This window comes from Acomys minous (assembly GCF_964271855.1).
Source record: "Acomys minous genome assembly, chromosome: 7".
Lineage (NCBI taxonomy): Eukaryota > Metazoa > Chordata > Mammalia > Rodentia > Muridae > Acomys > Acomys minous.
The window spans coordinates 6,191,981-6,212,357 of record NC_140488.1 but is presented as its reverse complement, the minus strand read 5'-3'; the positions used below and the strand labels follow the sequence as shown (position 1 = coordinate 6,212,357).

At 46.8% G+C, this 20,377-nt stretch overlaps 1 protein-coding gene and 1 long non-coding RNA gene across 2 annotated transcripts in view; both read right to left on the bottom strand.

Moving 5' to 3' along the window:
* Positions 1 to 20,377, bottom strand: part of LOC311601334 — a 178,099-nt gene that overhangs the window by 139,206 nt on the left and 18,516 nt on the right. The gene's annotated exons all lie outside the window — the stretch shown is intronic.
* On the bottom strand, positions 18,601 to 19,436 carry LOC311601318 (melanoma-associated antigen 10-like; the record flags this gene model as incomplete). The annotated part of the gene is made up of 1 exon (XM_084788723.1): positions 18,601 to 19,436. A coding segment is annotated over one exon (765 nt), but the record flags the coding sequence as incomplete, so codon positions are not given.

Here is a 20,377-nt window from a genome sequence, read left to right as displayed (position 1 = left end):
ACAGCTTTGTCTTAGGCCAAGCAGGTTTGTAAGAAGTACTACATCTTATACACCTTTTCCAGTGGAGAGATGGGACAAAGTCAGCAGATGTTATCATACAGTGGGACACAGCAGGAAGCTGTGCAAAGTTACACAGGGGAATCACAGGGCACCCTGAGAGCTTTACAGACCGAGCACATAGTGGCCTTGGTTCTGGTATTCACAGCCCCATGTGATTGGAAGACTTGAGGTCACAGGTTGTGGAGCCATAGCTCCTCCAAGGCCCTGGTCCCAGGCCATCACCAGCTCTACTATGCATAATTCTGGATTTAGAGACTGAGCTACATTCCTTCCTTCCCCATACATCAGTGCTTCTGGGTGGAAAGCTCCCAATGCCTGGCCCCAGGCTATTACTGGCTCTGCCATACAGGATCCTAATTTTGAGGAGAAGAATATAGTGCCTTGCCCATAGATCAGGGCCTTAGGGAAAGCCTCAGTTGATCAGGCCAGCCTCAGAAGTTCCCTCATTTTTAATTATTATTTATTTTTAAAGTCCAGATGAGTTTACCGGTGTCTGATTATCCAAGAGACTCTTATGTCCTTCAACCTACAAATGCCTTCTACCATTGTGAAAAGAATTATGAGTACCCATATTATAATCATAATATTGAACGGAGGTGGAGGGTTGTAAAGCGGTTATATGCTGTTACTTGTATAGTGTGTCTTTGGCTAGTTTGGATGGGAAATCTATACAATTGGAGAGAAACAGCTGATACAAATAATTTGGAAACATTCCGTACTTTTTGGAGCAGAGGGACTTTCCAAGTAAATAATATATGTGGAGGGCTAATATAAGCACTGATTCCAAACATGTTACAGTTGTTTTTCCTCTCTAAAAGTCCCATAGATGATCATGAGTTCCAGAGCTGTGGCCAAAAGCCAAAGGTCTAATTGAGGCTTTTTTTTATTTGTAGACATTATAATAGGATGGGGTTCAATGAGGGGATCTCAGGATATCAAGCCTGACCAGGTGGGTACGTCCAGGAAAATTCAACCAGCCTCTCAGGTTGTCCATCCAGAGGCACAGAGCCCTTTAAAACCACGTACCATGTTAGAGCCATGGAACACAGCACCCAAAGGGGGATTGTGCTTTGAGAGAAGAGCATTGGCTCTTTATTGCAACCTTGGGACTATCTATCTGCTTGGGCAACCTGTGCATTGTTAGAAACCGGAAAATTCAAGTGATGAACGAAGTGCTATTTTAAACACTCTATATCCGTCTCCATCGACCTCAAAGCCATTAGCCTTATAGGTAATTAAGATGCAAGGGACACATAGGGACCTTCCAGTAACAAACATGTAGGGATAGTTGATGATATGCCAGAATCATTCAAGAAAGCAGTGCAAGGCAGCTCTTGAAATTAACCCAGAAGATCAGTTACATCAGTCTGATACTTTCAGTTATTATGTAATGAGAGTCAGATATTTTTAAACCTTTATTTGATATACTTTACAGGATGTTTTTAATTGCTTAACATGAACCTTATAAACTTTAACAGCATAATATTGCCTTTAATTTTTGTTCTTCATATACCTTATATAGCTTATGCATCTTCTGTGTACTTTAAATAACTTACTTGGGATTTTATAGGTTATGAGAAAGCTTGGGGTTTTTTTTGCACATATATATGTATCTATCTCAATCTTTATATACAAACCCTTATTTATCAAAATATTTTTATTTTAGCCACATCAAATTTTTATTTATTAATACCATGAGATTTAATAGTACTATAGAGAAAGCCCCATCCCACCTTTATAAAAAATTTCCTGAGAAGGCCAGCTTGGAACAACTAAGTACTCCTTAGGGAACTGAGACCCAACAGAGGCTACCTACCTTTAGCAGCTCTTTATTCCTAACAACTATAGCTTTTTGTTGTTGTTGTTTTTGAAATTTGTCAGCCATAAACTGTTAGTTTTTGGAAGTACTGCATTACTGTTATGTTTCCTGTCAAATTGTATCAAAATTAAAGTACACAAAACATCAAAGTCACAACATAAACATCTCTTTGGGTCAAGGAAGCTGATCTCATAGGTAGTTGATAGGGTGGGTGGAGAAGAGAGGAAGGATACATTGTAACTCTCTTCAAGGACATGCTACCAGCTCAGTTTTAGCCTTGATTTTTTGTATTTATCTCTTATGCTGCTCTGTTCTCCTTGTCCCTGTCACAGAGCCAGAAGGCTATTCTGTCAGACTGACCCAGGAGAGGGGGTTAAAGGACATATGGAGAAAGAAAAAACACCTATGAACCTGAAATGGGAGGGTCAAATCCCACTTTCTAGATTCAGCCCTTTGGCTTAAATGCCACAGGTCATTTTGAGAGCAGTAGGTGCTCTGCTTGGATTGATGGGAGCTCATTAGACCTCCTTGCATCCACGAGAGTGTTGCCAATTGGAGGTTTGAGGTGGTAAAACCTGATGTGCAGAAATTAATCGGAGCAGAGGAGAAAATAGAAAAAGGACTTGGAGGTCAGAAATATTTTAGCATTGTCACTATGAAGCTGTGTCTGTCAGCGCCTGCCTGTGGCCTCACAGGCACATTTGTCCTGCCTGCTCTGTGCCACATGCCAGGCCATGGCTTTGGCTCACCTTCACTAGCAAGTGGCTCTCCTGAGAGGCTTGGGGTGGAGGAGGGTCTGGGGCCTAAGGCCAGGCTGCCAGGCTGCCAGTCACCCCACCCTTCGTGCCCCCAGCCACCAGCATCTAGGCCAGCTTTAAAAAAACCCTTGATGTGCTGAGGTGAGTTGATGGGTGGGGGCTCTCATTTTCTGAGAAGGGGAGGGGGCTGAGAGAGAAAAGAGGGTAGGAGGGTGGGACCCAGAGGAGAGGAGGGAGTGGGCTGCTGTAGGGATGTAAAGCAAATGAGTGAGTGAGTGAGTGAGTGAGCGAGTGAGTGAATAAGCAAAAAAAAAAAAAAAAAAAAAAAAAAAAAGCCCCCACACAGGTGAGCTTCCTCCCTGCTGTAGGTTCTGGTCACCTCCTGGAGCTAGTGGAGGGGCCTTCAAAACCACCGGGAGGGAGGGAAGAATTGGAGGATACAAGGGATGGGATAACCATTGAGATGTAACAAGAATAAATTAATAAAGGAAAAAAATTTTAAAAAAACCATCTGGTAGCTGCAGCTGTTCTTCCTAATTTTTATCGTTTTCACATATCTCTTCTTGTCTTTGGCCCATTGGTCTGTAAAACCCCTGCTGTGGTAGGAGCATTAGCTTAGAGGAACCAGTAGGAGCATTTTTGGAGGTTTTATAACTGTTTCACCAAAAAACAAAAACATAACACCAAAATAGAAAACCATTTTCCTTTTTCCTTCTGGCATCATGAAGTAATTTAAGCACTGATGTCATTTTTTGTTTTCAGGACCTTTTATTCCTACGCTTTTTTTGGTGCATTTTTTTTTTTTAATGTTTTCTCCTCCAATCTGCTTTGGACTATGAAGTAACCAGAAATTTGGGGGTGTTGTACTACAGTTAAAATAACTTCATCCTGTGGATCTAAGCAATTTTAAAGCAAATTTCCTAGTGCAAATTATCCCTCCCTTGCTTGCTCCCTTGCACTAAGCTCTGCCCCTGCTGGGGTAGGTGGTGTAGAAGCTTAGTTGGCCCTCATAGGTGGTGTTCTGTCTGTGAGTTTTACCTGCATGTTCTCATGCCTTTAAATTCACAGAAACTTTGTCAGGGAAGCAAGGGCAGGCTTTTAGAATAAAAATAAAGAAGCTTTTGAAGTGCTTTAATAATTCATTATAAGAACTAGAGTGCAGAAGCAAAGCATCTAAGGCGGCCAACATTCTCTTCAGAATATGGCTGTCCCACGTTTACTGCTGATTCTTCTCTGCCAGGCACGACTTCTCATGTATATATACATAATCAGTACACAGATATGGATAGAGGTATCACAGGAATGCCTAGTCTCTCTCCTGTACTCAGGTACACCCCTTCAGGTGGCAGTTTGACTGAACCTGCAGGTCACTCTTCAGTAACAAGGTCCTGAGAGGGAGGTGCCAGGAGACGAGAAAGATAGAAAAATTGGAAATGAGGAAGATAAACCTGGTGGCAGGAGGTCTTGTAAAAGCAATCTCTTATGCCAAACAAGCTTCTTAACAAGCACAGCATCGCTGGACATGGAGATTAATCCCAGAGCTCAGGAGGCAGAGGCAGGCAGATCTATGTGCCTTTGAGGTCAGCCTGGTTTACAGATTGAGTTCTAGGACAGACAAGGCTACACAGAGAAATCTTGTCTCAAAGAAACAAAAATAAACCCCACAAGACTGTAAGAAAGAAAGAAAGAAAGAAAGAAAGAAAGAAAGAAAGAAAGAAAGAAAAGAAAAGAAAAGAAAAGAATGTCTCTGAATGAACAAAGGGATTGGGAGTGTAAACCCTGAGAGAAACTTAGAGCTGACTTCAGTCTACTCCAGGAGGGTCACCATGGGAAGCTAGCCTCCCTCAGCCTGCTGGGGCTGTTTGCCCAAGGTTGGACATGATGTTTAACTAGTACATCTTTAAGCACCTGCACAAGTCCTTGCGGAGATTGGGCCTACTGAGGTTTCCTCAAAAGGGGAAAGGGGAGCTTTGAGGCCTCAAAGAACCCATGGACATGGCAGGCATCATGGGATCCTCATGGGGCCCTTGGTCAGTAAACTCCTCCTCTTTTCACCTAATGGAACAGTTGCCTAGAGATTTTAGGGCCAGGTGTCATGGTGCAAGCCTTTGATCTCAGTACTAAGGGAGGCAGAGGCAGGCAAATCTATGTGAGTTTAAGGCCAGCCAGGTCTAAAACGTGAGTCTAGGACAGACAAGGCTACACAGAGGAACCTTATCTTGGGAAAAAAGAAAGGAAGAAAAAAAGAATGAAAGAGGGAAAGAAAAGAAAAAGAGAGAGCAAGAGAAGAGAAGAGAAGAGAAAGAAACTCTATAAAGGAAAATAAAAATTGCTTTACTGAGGTAAAATTTGATAATCACAAAATAAGTCATTCAATGAGATCACAGCAACCATGCTTAGTAATCCTTCCTTTATGTTTTTTGTAACTCAGTGATTTTTAAAAAAATATTTATTTAATTAATATGTTTATAGTGTTTTGACTGCATGTACCCCTACATACCAGAAGAGGACACCAGATCACATTACAGATGGTTGTGAGTCACCATGTGGTTGCTGGGACTTGAACTCAGGACCTTTGGAAAAACAAACAGTGCTTGCTCTTAACCACTTAGCCATCTCTCCAGCCCCATCTCACTGATTTTTAAACAGACATTTGTTATACAGAAGTAGCCAGGATGCCAACATGAGTCTTGTTGTGCTCATAGGCATCAGACACAGCTATCTGCCCAGAAGCTTCCCTTCCTAGCACAGAAGGGAAATGGTTCCTTTTGCTGAAGGGGAACTAGGTGCCTTTGGACCTAATAGCCCAGAATTTGCTGACCAAAAGGGGCAGCATGGTCTCTTCTGTAAGTGCTTCTCAGCTGAAGTTAGGTTTGGTACTGGAGGCAGTGACCTCAGAGTGAGTCAGCAGGCAGGACAACCAGAGGACTGACTGCCTCTATGCTGATATCCACTAACACAGTTTGACACCTGAATAGGGCAAGGGGACACTCCCTCCTCTGTGTTCCCTCAGGCATGGCCACTTCTGTTGGCAGGATCTTGTGGGGCCTTTCTCTAGAAGCCTCCATCCTATCCAGTGAGTGCCACTTCCCCTCCCCCACCCCAGACTCTCAAACTGCACAGACAGGCACAAGAGCACCAAACCCCAGGTTTGCCTGGCCTGTCCTTAAGCAAAACCCCACTGCAGGACATGTTGTTGAGAAGCAGCAGAGCATCAATGTCAGTGGAGTTTCAGGGCACACAGGGCATGTGACCTGGGCCTCCTCACTGACCTCACAGCCTAATAACAAGAAGGGGAGGGCCCAGGAGGAGCAGCACAGAGCTTGCCACCTGCCTGCCTCCACACTCAGGAGAAAGGAGGAAGAGTGGGTGGCAGGAGGTGGGGCTGGCCTAGCACTGCCTAAGACCCTCCAGGAGGGAGATCACAGCCACAGGAGGGCAAGGGGCACAAACTCTGCTCCAGAGGTTCCTTGTTTCCTTCCCTTGGAGTGGATTCCAAGACTTTCAGTCTTAGGGACCCCTGGTGGGCTCAGCGTTGTGGTCACCAGGCAGCACAGGCCTCCAGCTCACAGTGTCCTGGCCATGCATTGAGGTTCAGGCCGAAAGACCCCCACCCCAGGTGAGGGGGTGCTCAGCACCACAAAGTACGATTGGTCAGGCATGAGCCAGTTGCTCATGTAAAACTGTTGAGGGAAGTTTACAACCATCCACTCAGGTGCCTTTGTCCATCCCCTGACTCATCTATTCTTTTCTTTTTCTTTTTCTTTTCATTCTTTTCCTTGTTTCTTTCCTTTCTTTCCGAGACAGGGTTTCTCTGTGTAGCCTTGGCTGTACTGGACTTGCTTTGTAGACCAGGCTGCCCTGGAACTCACAGTTCTCAGCCTGCCTCTGCCTGCCAAGTGGTGGGATTACAGGCTTGGTTTTCTGCAAACAGGCAGTTTGTGAGATCAGCACAGCAGGCTGCTCTAACCATTAGGGACACCATTGGATCAGGCTCATCCTGAGGACCTCTAAGGAGGGCAGGGGCAAGGGTCCATAACAGCTGGCCCAGAAAGAAGTCAAAAAGGAGTGTCAGGGTTGGGCCAGGGCTGAATGGAGAAGGAGTCTATGGGAAAACTTGGAAATAAGGATAGGGTGCCCTGCAGCAGGAGGACTGGTGCTGGTCTTGTGGGTGGGGCTGTGACTGCTGAGGTCATTAGTGGTGGGTGGGGCTTGTATGTTAGGGTGGAAGGGTGGGTGGATCTGGACCTAGTAAGAGCTAGAGAAGGAAACTCTGTGCCCTTGGGAACAGGCACTAGAAGGGGGACCATGGGTGGGGGAGGGGCGGAGTCCTGGAGTGCTAACAGCTGAGGGGGGAAGGTAGGCTGACTCAGGCAGGGGTGTGAGGGACAATCTGCATCTGCATGGGGTCCTGCCCACCTGATTACTAGGGAGGAAGGAAATGGTGAGGTGTTGGGGGCGTGGCTATGGATCCTGCAGTGTGGAGGTAAGGGGCTGCCAGGCTGGGAGGCTAGGTGCTCACTTACAAAATTGGGCTGGGCTCAGGATGTTGACCTGAGTGGAGGGAGGGTCACCCTAAGAGCAGGATGGGGCTGTGTGGGTGTATACTAGTGTGGGGTTGTGAGAGCTGACTGAAGAGTGGTGGGCTGAGCTCTCTTGCTGATGCAGGGCTTGATTGAGGTCATGCCTTTCACTAAGTGCTGGATTGTGTTAGTGTAACTTTTGGTCCCTACTTAATGTTGCCCAGAACCGCTGAAGGAGAAGGGGGCCCAGGGCTGTTTCTGCTGTGGAAGTTGTTGTGGGCTGGGCTGTGTGAGTGGTGAGATAAGTGAGCAGGGAATGCAGAGCACCAGGCCAAGGCTATGATGTGAGTGGTCACTTTCTGAGGAGGGGTCAGAAGGCTGAATCCTCACTTGACCTTCATTTGGCAGAGAACACCTGTAGCAGTGGGGCACTGTGACCTGCTGAGATAGAGTAGTGGGTGGGGGCTGTGGTTGCAAAGGTCAGGGAAGGGCAGTGGGTTTCAACCTTCCTAATGCTGTGACTCTTTAACACAGTCCCTCATGTATTTTCTTGCTATTTTACAACTGGAATTTTGCCACTGTTACAAATGTAACCACAACATACATAGCTGGTGTGTGGGTCCTGACCCACGGGTTGAGAACCTTGTTTGTGGCGGGAAGTATTGTATGTTCTTAGGGAGAAGGTGTGAGTGCTGAGCTAAGGGGCTGTAGATGTGTGTCTGGGGGGCCGGGACAGAAGTTATCTCTGCTGGGGTAGCTTGTGCTGTAGGTGTTGTGAGTGGGGCTGTGATAACTTAGGTAGTAGTGGTAGGCTGGGCTTGATGCTGAGGTGCAGCTGAGGCTGATGTTGTAGGCATAGTGGGCAGAGCTCGCAAGCCCAGGTAGGGGTTTCAGCAGTGACAGGTCTGCCTCCTGTCTTGTCAGCTGATGGACACATTGAGGGCTGGGTGAAGTGTAAAGCATTAGCAAAACTACTGAATGCAGTGGAGAAGAGGGAGCCTGTTTGTGTGTGCTGCAGCAACTCTTGTGGGTGGGGCTGTGAGTGCTTTCCTAGGTGGGCTGCATTTGAATTGGATATTTCCAGGAAGGGCCAATCATCTTACCTATCACCTTTTTGGAATGCATATTAAGTGTTCAGGAATCCAGCTCTGGTTATCTTAAGTAGGCATGTTTGGAGTTACTAACAATGTTATGTCCAAATTTTGAGAGACTCTCTGAATAGACCACCCAAGAGCCAAGTCCAAATGCAGTGGCAAAGTTGTATTCATATTGCAGGTTGGAACCCAGGACACACCTCCAATGCGCTGATGCAGCAGGTGAAGGGAAGTGGCCTGGAGTCTTATTTGAGAGGGGTTTGTTATAGGTTTTAGACAAAGAAATGGGTTCTACAGTATATGATTGGATGACATCTGGGCAGAAAAGCTGTAAGCAGAGAGTTACAAGACTTAGAGTTTCATGGTTGGGTAATAGATGTAGGGGGAAGTTGGCCTATAGAAAATGTTGGCTGAGGCAGTCCTGGGGGCATTAGGAACCTTGACCTGGCCTCTCCTAATTGGTTGTTGCTATGTGCCAGACACCCTGCTGCTCAGCTTGACCAGCAGAGAGTGTATTTGGACTTTCCCAAGGTGAGCTGATTGAGTGGCCAGTGAACATTGTTTCTGTTTAGGCTAGTGTGTGCTTAGTCTGGAATCTGGGTTCAGCCTTCGGATAGGTTGAACACAGAATGGAGTTTCCTTTGCAAAATGGAGTCTCTTTTTCAAAAGGGAGTTTGTTTGGTCCTTACAAACAAGATAGTTTAGACTGAGGGTTTTATTTTATATTTTAACCCGTTGGTGTGTGTCTGCAGATGCAGGCAGATACCCTGAAAAGCTTATTCAGTATTTGTCAGATAAGCCATTCAGTTGTAGAAAAATATAGTTATCTGTATCCTACATGGCATTAAACAGGAAACTATAAAAACCCAACATCTATAGGAACTCAGAAAATGCTGACACCAGGTTGTTTCAGTTTTCTTTAGGGATTTTTTATTATTAATTTATTCTTGTTATATCTCAAAGGTTATCCCATCCCTTGTATCTTCCCATTCTTGCCTCCCTCCCATTTTTCCCTTATTCCCCTACCTTATGACTGTTCCTGAGGGGGATTTCCTCCCCCTGTATATGCTCATAGGGTATCAAGTCTCTTCTTGGTAACCTGCTGTCCTTTCTCTGAGTGCCACCAGGTCTTCTCCTCCAGGGGACATGGTCAAATATGAGGCACCAGAATACGTGAGAAAGTCATATCTCACTCTCCACTCTACTGTGGAGAATGTTCTGACCATTGGCTAGATCTGGGTAGGGGTTTAAAGTTTATGGCCTGTATTGTCCTTGGCTGGTTCCTTAGTTTGAGTGGGACCCCTGGGCCCAAATCTGCCTATCATAATGTTCTACTTGTTGGTTTCTAGGACCCTCTGGATCCTTCTACTTTGCCATTCTCCCATGCTTCTCTCATCTAGATTCCCAACAGGATGTCCTCTCCTCTCTCCCAGTTTCCTAGTAAGTGAAGGCTTTTGTGGGACATGCCCCTTGGGCTAATATGCAGGTATAAGTGAGTATATACCATTTGAGTCTTTCTGCTTCTGGGATAACTCACTCATTATGATCATTTCTAGCTCTACTGTCAAGAGAACAAAGCAATAGCCTACAGACTGGGAAAAGATCTTCACCAACCCTACATTTGACGAAGGTCTAATATCCAAAATATATAAAGAACTCAAGAAATTAAACACCACCAAACCAAATAACCCAATTGAGAAGTAGGGCTTGGAACTAAACAGAGAATTCTCAACAGAGGATTATCAAATGGCTGAGAAACAGGTAAAGAAATGCTAAACCTTCTTAATCATCAGGGAAATGCAAATCAAAACAACTCTGAGATTCCATCTTACACCCATGAGAATGGCTAAGATCAAAAATTCAAGCGACACCACATGCTGGCGAGGATGTGGGGAGAGAGGAACACTCCTTCATTGCTGGTGGGAATGCAAACTAGTACAGCCACTTTGGAAATCTATCTGGTGCTATCTCAGAAAAATGGGACTAGGGCTTCCTCAAGACCCAGCTATTCCACGTCTTGGAATATACCCAGAAGATTCTCTAGCACACAACAAGAAAATTTGCTCAACCATGTTCATAGCAGCCTTATTCATAATAGCCAGAACATGGAAACAGCCTAAGTGTCCATCAATAGAAGAATGGATAAAGAAACTGTGGTACATATACACTATGGAATACTATTCAGCTATTAAAAACAAGGAATTCCCGAAATTTGTGGATGAATGGATTGAGCTAGAAATGATCATAATGAGTGAGTTATCCCAGAAGCAGAAAGACTCCAATGGTATATACCCTCTTTAGAGATTTTTAACAATATTCAATAAGACTACAAATCCTGTCTCAGAGACCCTGAGTTCAATTTCCAGCAACTAACCATGTGGTTCACAACCATCTGTAGTGAGATCTGGTGTCCTCTTCTGGCGTGCAGGCACACATGCTGTCTAAATAATAAATACATCTTTAAAAAATATTTTTTTCTTTAAGATCCTAAAGTACAGCTTATATTTTAGCTCTTTGAAGTCACATAGTGTCTTTCCATGGGCTGTTTAGCTTTGTTTTCTCTCTTTGTCCTAGTGTCAGATGGTCTCCTGACCCAGAACTGGAATGTTCAAGGGAATTTTAAAACAAGCATGCTTGGGTTGTGAGACTGGGTGTCTAATCCAACTATAGAGCCAGCTCTTTAATAGACTAGTACAGCATGAAACAGTAGAATTTCAACCAAAATTCATGAAAAGAGATGGGGAAGAATATGCCATTCTCACTAAAGGAAAAGCCTACCACAGGGCATTCCAATTCAGAACATCTTTGAACAATATACAAGGGCACACACCTTTATTTAAAAAAATTAAAAAACAAAACAAACAAAAAGCAACAAAACCCGAACAAACCTGTTATTAAAGCACACGACGATGCAGACACCACAATTGTGGGAGAATTCAGTGCCCCACTCTAACCAATGGACAGATCACTGAGGCAGAAACAAAACAGAGAAATAATGAAACCAACAGATGGAATGAATCCCGTGAACCCAAATTTTATCTACAGAACTTTTCACCCAAAGCACAAAAGAATATTCTCTCTTCTTTGTGCCACATGGAACCTTCTCTAAAACTGGCAGTATGTAGTCAGTCACAAAGCAAACCGTAACTTATACCAAAAAAAAATGAAATTACTCATTGTGCTTTCTCAGAACACCATAGATTAAGATGGAACTCAACAACAGAAATAACAAAAACCCTACACAATCATGGAAAATGAGCAACTCCCTACTCAGTGACAACTGGGCCAAGGAAGAAATGAAAAAGAAATTAATGACTGTCTAAAATTCAAAGAAAATGAAGGCACAACATTCCCAAGCTTATGAGACACAATGAAAGCAATACTAAGAAGAAAGTTCATAGCACTAAGCCCCTTCATACAGAAATTGGGGAGAATCCATACTAGCTACTTAACAGCACCTCTGGAAGCTTCCACAACAAAAGAGGCTAACACACACAAGAGGAGTAGATGGCTGTAAATAATCCAACTGAAGCTGAAGTCAACACACTAGAAACAGAGGATAATACCAAGAGTGAACAGAAGCAAGGATCAGTTCTTTAAGAAAGTCACCAAGATAGACAAAAGACACACATTTAGCCAAACTAACTAAAAGGCAGAGAGAAAATATCCAAATCAACAAAATCAGAAAGGAAAAACAGAACATAACAACAGACACTGGTGAAAAAAAAACCAAAGACATGTAAGGTCTTACTTCAAAAAATCATGGTCTACAAAATTGGAAAATTTAAATAAAATGGACATTTTTTTTGGTAGATTGGTAGATTCCATTTACCAAATCTAAATCAAGATCAGGAAAACAAGTTAAATACCTCTATAACCCCTAAGGAAAAGAAGTAGTCATTGAATGTCTCCCAACCAAGCAGGAGGAGGGGAAAGCCTCAGGGCCAGATGATTTTAACTCTGAATTCACTGGGACGAAGATTAAGAAATAGGCCTAAAGGGGAGACCAGGCCTAATAAGGCATATCTGACCAGCTGAGGTGGAAAGAACCAGTCTGGCTGCAGGAGGCCAGGGAGGGTCCTGGAATCCTGTGTTTGGACAAAGTAACTCTGTCAGTTCTCAGTTTGAATCTTGACACATTGACTTTTGCTCAGATGAGCTGGGTCAAGTTGCTCAATGTAAGTCAGGAAAGAGGCCAGAGGGCTCAGAATGAGAGCCCTGCCCAAGGCTGTTTGTGTAATAGCAGTCCTGGGAAGGCTTTGTGAGTCCCTGCCTGTGTGCTGGCCTGGAGTTTCCTTAAATAGTCCCTGGACTTCTCACCTGGATGTGTCCAGCCTGGGAACTCACAAGCCTCACAGATGTCTCCAGCTCAGGTCAAGTTCCTCCCCTCCATGAGATCCTAAACCATCTCAGGAGAAGTGACCTGCTGCTGTTATCCATCATCGACCTAGGGGCCCTGGAGGCAGGGCGGGGGACCGATCTTGCTTAACATGCACATGACTCAGCTATGCCTATGTAAAGAAGGGTTTCCTGAAGTACACCTAATGTGCATTCATCTTACCTGATCCTCCTGACATCTTCCCTTTCCACCAGAATGAATCTGGCCAAAGACTCCACCGCCCCAACTTTCATCCTGAGGTACTTTAAGTAAGAAAGACACTTCCTGCCTTGTGGGGTGGACACTGGGACAGAGACGATTGTGCCACCTATTTTTCTTAGCTTCAGATAGGCACAGTCCTTGGGGGAAGGTCCAAACTTTGAATCCCTTTTATCCTACAAAGATGGCCCCAACTGCTGATATGATTCAAATCCTAGGTACTAATCATCAACACCAGAGATACCTCACTCACCCTAACTCAAGATGCCTAAGAGAGGCCATCCACAGCAGCTTCCCCTTAGAGCTCCACAGGAAACAGAATATGGGTATAACATTTTTTTCTGTTATATGCATTGCCTGTAGGCCCTGCTAGCAATCAATGAAGACACACACGTGTTATATTTTAAAATAGCCTTAGTAAATGTGGGGCAGGGCAGATATCAATCCTCTAAACTACCTCCCATGGTGGTGCAGGCATGGGATCCCTGCCTCAATCCCATGCCATCTGCTTCCTATAACTTCTATCAAGCTACCTCGCATCCATAACATCAAATTCCTCCTAATGTTCTTCATCTGTGCTGATTTCTCTATCCACTCAGGCCATGTGCTTCTCCTCCATTTAGCCCATGGCTGCCTTCTTCTCCTTTCCTCAGGTCTCTTTCCTTCCCCCTCTTGGCATTCCTGCCTTTTTCTTCCCAGGATTCCTCTCTCTCCTAGCCCCACCTGTGTCCTCTACCCTGCCCAGGTGGGACAGCTTTTTATTAAGAAAAAAGGTGGGTCACAGAGACAGCAAGCAGTGATTAGCATCAAAGTACTTCAGACCATCCCCCAACATAACAGGCTCTATGTGGTCCCTGACTTGTGGAGTTGGCTCAGTCCCATCAAGGTTTATTGCTTATTTTAAAATTTAAATGTATTAATTTATTCAGACTACAACTCAGTTGCTATCCTGTCACTTGTATCCTCCCATTCCACCCTCCTGCTTTCACTCTATTCACCTCCCCTAGGTCTGAGACTAAGCTGGACATAGGCTATCAAGCCTCATCTTGGTAACCTGCTTATTCTTTCTTTGAGTGTCCTCAGGACTCCCCACCAAGGGGTGATGGCAAAAAATGGGGCACCAGAGTCTTACTGTGCTTGCTCACTTGGATGGATGGCCGATCATGGATACCTTCTCTGCTAACCTCACATTGCTCCCTCTACTGCCTTGGTACATATACCCTTCCCTCACCAGGAAGGTTCAGCTTCCTGGGGAGGAGACTGGAGTGAAGACAGAGCCCATCTGAGCACCCCTAGTGTGTTTCTCATGACTGGCAAGAGGAGCAGGGGTCCACTCTTGTCTTGGGGATTCTGAAGGATGTCCTATTGACTCCTCACAAGTCCCCTGCTGACCTCCATCAGTGACATCCATGCTTCAGGTCAAGGACAGCGATGATCCCCGCCTCAGAGGTCCCCAGAGCAGGAAGTCAGAGGTGGCATCTCTGGTCCACAGTCTTCCCCACCACCAGGCCCAGCTGACAGTAGGGAGAGCTTATTTATGTGCTGACTCAGAGGTCTCCTTGCTCCTCCTTCCGGCCCTGCTCCCTTACTTCTATGTATCTTAGGCCTTTCTCCCTGGGACAAGTCCAGCTCTTCTGTCACCTCAAGTACTGCAAGCAGAAGCAAAGATGCCTGTGGAGAGCTGGGAGGTGCCGTGCCTTAATATGGCATAGGCTTCTGCCATCCTGATGGCAAGCGCTATCTAAGATAAACAAGTCCTTATATGGCAAAAGGCTGTGCAAGGGTAACTGGTGATCTGATGACGAGCAGTCCTACTCTGACCTATGAGGAGGTGGCGCCTGGCATGAGCTGATTGGCCCTTGAGTTGTACTTAAGCTTGGCCCTTCCCTTCTTCGGGGCCATTCCCACTGAGCTTAATCCTGAGTAAAGATCTCCAGAAGAAGTCTGGTTGTTGGTGTCTTCTTTCCGCTGGACGGTGCAGTGCTGACAGATGCCCACAGGAACAACATCTAGGACCCCCGTGGCTGAGGGAGTGTGGAAGCCCTCCTGTGCTGTGTAGACCAAGAACATGGGCCCCGCTCAGTGTCAGGCTGCACTACCACTATCTAGAGCCTCTATCTAGGAAGTGATTCTCAGGTCCAACCTGTGCTGTCAGTTGGCCCTGATAGCCTGGCCATCCTACCACCCCTGCCCTGGTTAACCCAAAGGGTAGATGAGGATCTCATTCCTGTATGTCAGTGCTGAGACATCTTCTAAGCACTCACAACCACAATCATCACTTATAACCCTCGCCACATGTGCTGACCCTGAGGTCGCAGAAGGCAGATGAGGACGCTTTCAGAGGCAATCACTCATATAAGTCAGCCTTAGTTTCCTTCACCACTGATAAACCTATACACAGTAGCTTGATTATCCCAGTCTGTCTGCTTGTCTGCCTGTCTGCCTGCAATGCATGTCAATCTGTGGATCAGTTTCCCAGAAGCACTCAGAGCACACAACTTGACTGACAGACACTTGGTCCTCTTCTCTTTCTGAAGTCCCCAAATGGCATCATGCACTGAATGCCTGGAGAGGAGTGGGATCGACCTGCTCTTCCAAGGAAATACCATTTGGGTGCCTTCTAGATGGGGTGGGGCTTCTGCTGTCATGCATGTCTCAGGTCCTACATACATGCCGAATGCTAAGCCACTGTCAGGAGTAACTGGACCTCTAAAAATAGCTCCTGTGTGTTTGTCTTCAGTGCCCTACTGGGCAAAGGGCTGACTCCAGCAACTGGGAACCTGTTTGGCACAGTGTTCCCTCACCACAAGGGGACAGCTGTGGGGCCCTCTCTCTGCACTGTGTCTTCTGCCATCCACTCTCAGGTCTGACTCTCACCCTGGGGATGATGGGATCCTCTTTCAGGGAAACCAGATCATGTGACCCAGATGATCTGAAGTGCTTGTTTCTGGACCAGAGCCAGCACAGTCTGCTCTCAGGATCCTGTGCTAAATCCCCAAGGAGGAGCCCCTGGACACAGCCCTCCTGGCTGGCCTGCTAACCACGCCATGAAGCAGCACTATTTGTGGCCCACCTATCCTGAGAGAGGCCCCTTCAGCCCACCCTAAGCTCTCGCCCATATGCTTCAAAAGAGAATTGAGGCTTTCTCCTTCCAGGAATCTCACAAAATGGCTCTGAGACACCCCAACCCCCAAGGTCCCTGATGCAGATGGGGATGCAGAAGCATGGGGAGCTGCCCTTTCTTCCTCTAAGTCACATGAGACTTGTTGCCAGACCCACAGCAGGATACACTGCACTTGGCTGTCAGTGGCCATGGACATGTGTTGCAGCTTCTGAGACTAAGTCTGATCTTCAGTCTTGACTAAGTCCTGGGGCCTCTTTCTAAGTCCTGGGGCCTCTTTCTTTCTGGGAACCTCTCTAATGCCTTCTATCCACAGAGGCCCCTGATCGGGAAAGGAGGGGTCTCACTGCCCCATGTTGGTAGCTGCTGGGTGCAGCTCACCAGACCATCGGACCCTGATTATCTGAAGTTGTTGTAACCAGACCAGAGCTCCCACAGTGCACTCTCAGGACCTGTGCGTACCCTACAAGCTACTCACTCATCTTTTCCTCTGGGAGTGCCTAAAAATGATGTCTCTGCTGGGTTCCCCAGAATGGAAGGAAAGGGGGTTCATCCATACAGTGTGAGGCATTTGGGCTAGGCTGACCACAGGGACAAAGCTGTGTGACTTCCACACGCCTGGTACTCAAAGAGAGACCTTTAGGGTCCCTGCAAAGTGCCTACCTGAATTCAGAAAGATCAGAGTGGCTTTCTCCATTTGAGAAACCTCACAAAATGGTGTGAAGAGGGGACGTTCCCAATGCTAGGATGCCTGACAGTTCCTCATCTGGGAAGTGGGGACCTGACTGTGAAACTCTAGGTGCAGTTCCTTGAGGGGAGAGAACCACAGAGAAAGGAGGGGCAGGGGACAGCCAAGCAGCCAGAATGAAATTTCCTGAATAAACTTTACTAAATCCTCCTGCTTGTTGGACACATGTTAAGATCTCGGTCACAACTGCACTAGAGAACTGAGCTAAAATGCTATCTTCTGGTTGGGGGGGACAGATCACAGGAAAACATTGGAAGCTGCTCATGCCTGAGGATCTGTCTGATTACCTCCCTGCAACCTGCATAAATAGTGGGATGCAGCAGCTAGCACCTGATGCAGGAATCCTAGCACTCCTTTGGCAAGATGGCAGGAGAGGCAGGAGAATGGGCCAGAATCTCCCAGACAGCCAGCTTGGACTGCATACTGCAGCAGCAACAGAAGCCAATTACGTACCAACACCACAAGGTGGAAGGAAGAGCCAACTTGAGATATATCCTCTGGCTCCCCACCAGCACTGAGGCATGCATGAGTCCTCCCTCACACTCTCCTATACGGGGATTGAAATGTGTTTTTGTCTGTTTGTTTGTTTTTTAAAAAACAAATTGGCCTGGTACTAGAGCTTTGCTGAGCACTTCCTGATTTTGCAGGAGGAAGGTTCAATTTCTAGCACTGACATGCAAACTCACAAGCGTGTGGAACACTGCTTCCATGAAATGTGGCATCCTCTTCTGTCCTCTGGGGATACCAGGGACACGTGCAGAACACTTCACATGTAGACAACACACTAATACACCCTTAGTAGTCATCTCTGTCTCTCCTGACTAGAGAGGTGGAAGAGGCCCTGCCAAGAGCTCTAGGCCTCACCTTCCCATGATTCTACCCTGTGTGTGTGGAGGAACACGTGCAGAGGGCAGAGGTGAACCATGCCCTACACGTGCTGTGTCCTCTGTAACTCTAACACCAGGAGAGGCTTCCTGTCTGCACACTTTTCCTTTCCTGTTTGGGGGTGATGGGGATACACCCTTTCTGACTGTATGTGTTATCCTAGTGTTCAGTCACCGAGGAAACCCCAGCCCGTGTCCTCCATGCCAAGTCCAGCAGCACAGCAGCTTGGAGCAGTTTTCCCTTCTCCCAGCCCTAAGTCATTCACACCGCCCCAGGCCCTGTTCCTGGTTAGTTAATTCTGAGACCCATAAGGGCCTTGGTTTACTCCACCAACTTGGGGCTACTAGCTGAACGTGAGCCCTCTGCAACATTGCTGTACTTGTGCTGTGAAGGGAGTTCTCACCTGTCCTCCTGACAGGGTTGGGGCACTTGAGCGACACCATTTCCTAGAAGAGGGTGGACCAGCCTTAAGGCTGCCTGCTAACCCAGGACCACTCACAAAGCAGCTGGTGCTCAGAGAGAGCATGCAGAAAAATTGCTTTCACCTTCCCTTTGCCTTCACTGCAGTTGCCCAGAACAGGAGACAAAAACTGAGGAAGCAATCGAGATCATTTTATTCTGTTTGTCAGGGAAAGGCCAAGGCATTCCCCATTGCCTGGGAACATCCACTTAGAATGCCATGGTAGCTTGAGAAATAGCACAACATAGAAGGAAGTCATTCTCGTTTGTTTACACAATAATACCCTTCTCCTGAAGTGGATGAACAACAGCAAGGGCATTGGTAAATCCATTTGCAGACTTAAGACATCCCAGGTTCATGAGCCTTGTAGTAAAGGTAGCAACATTCTATAACAACAAGACAACCTCAAGCCACCCAGACAGGACAGAGTAGAGGGAAGAACAGAAGACAGTGGTTCACACAGCTCCTCCCACCCTGTGTCACATGATGGTGTGGTACTTAGATGACTGACTCTGCCTGTGCTGGGGTTGGATGGGAACTGCCAGTGTGGGAAGTAGAACGTGTGCAGGGCAGAGCCAGAAGGGCCATCTGCCCGGCCCTCCTGGCCTAGACCCTGTCTATCTCCTCTCTCAAAGCCTCTGCATATCTAAAGGGGTAGGCTCTGGGATCCTGCTTAAAGATGCTGGCAAAAAACTTGAGTAATTTCATCTTGGTGGTTTCAGCGCGGGCCCATGGGCCGCATAGGAACTCAAAGGAAGGAGGATCGCTGTCAGGCTCCTGCCTGTATTCCAGGTACCCTTCCTGCACAAAATGCTCTGTGATGAGATGTCTGGGCTCCCCGTACATGAAATGCTCACTGCCCACACACAGCCCCATGTTGTTCAGTACGCGCCACAAGGCCTGCTCACTAGTACAGTTGTCCTCTATGAAGATGATGCACAGCACGATTAGTAGCAGGCCTGTCTTGGGTACGCCTGGAAAACCATGCTGAGTGCCATGGTAGGTGATCCCAAGGGCAAGGGCAACAGAGTAGATGTGGTCCAAGGCGTTTCTTTCCACTATCTCCAGGCCAAAGAGCAGCCTCAAACAATCAGAGGCCTTAGAAAAGATGACAGGGTAGTATTCCTCGTAACCGCGGAGGACTATGTACAGAATCTGAGCCTTAGATGTCAGCTGCTTCCTAGTGTACTTGAGGAGAAGGAAGTGAACTACATCAATAATCTTTCTGTTGAGGACACCTTGTGAGGGAGAGTGTGGGTCAGCCAGTTTTGTTACTAGTCTGCCAGAAGACTCAACAGATGATGCCCTACTGACAGGGCCCCTGGCATAGTCAGGAGAGGAGGCTCTGAGGCCACTGGGGAGAGCCCAGCGTTATTGCCAACAGATGGATGCCCTGAGTGGGTGGCGGCGGCCTCCCCCTCGCCTGCCTCAGCTCCTGTGACGTGGCCAAGATCCAGGCCCCTTGCCCTGCTTTGGGACTGAGAGCTGTCTGGGAGGTTGCTTGTGTGTCTGCTGACAGATGGATCCATGCTGATATCCTTGGGAACACAGGAATGGACTTGTTGCAGCTCAGAGGGATGAAGACTCACAGGCCTGCAGAGGGAGAGAAAGGATGAGTTGAATGCCCAAAGGACTCTGGTCGTGCATGCGCCTCTGAGTGCAAGGATTCTCACTGTGGCACACTCCCACACCTGGCAATATTTTACCCTGACATGATGGCTGAGCCTGGGGCAGGGACCATCAAGCCCTGTGGTGGAATCTGCAGTGATGGCCACCCTGCCTGGCCTCCTTTCTGCTCTCTTACGAGTTTCCAAAGTCCATCCAAAGTGCATCTTAGCTCCCGTTCCTAGAAAACCAGTTTTCCTTGGCAGGAGTGGCAGTTCCCACTCAGGGTTCCCTAGGACCCAGCACAGAGCCATGCATGCTTTATGCAGTCCTCTCTCTGGGGGAAGGGGCCTTCTCACATATTCATTAATGCCCATGACAGCTTACCTGGTTGCCAATACCTACCACCTCTGTCAAACACGCCTGGCTCCCTCTTGCCTCCAGCGGTACTCCATGCACCAAAGGCTCATCTTTCTGAGAGAGGAGACAGAAGTCAAGATGAAGCAGCTCTGGAAATGCCTGGCAAGGGTGACTCAAGATCCAAAGGGTGCCTGCATTGGTGGCGCTTGCCTTTAGACCCAGCATTCAAGAGGAAAAGGCTGGTGGATTGTTTTGAGTTCAAGGTCATTCTGGTCCACAAAGTGAGTCAAGGACAGCCAAGGCTATACAATGAGACAGTGTCTTGAAAAACGAGAAAATAAAAAAGT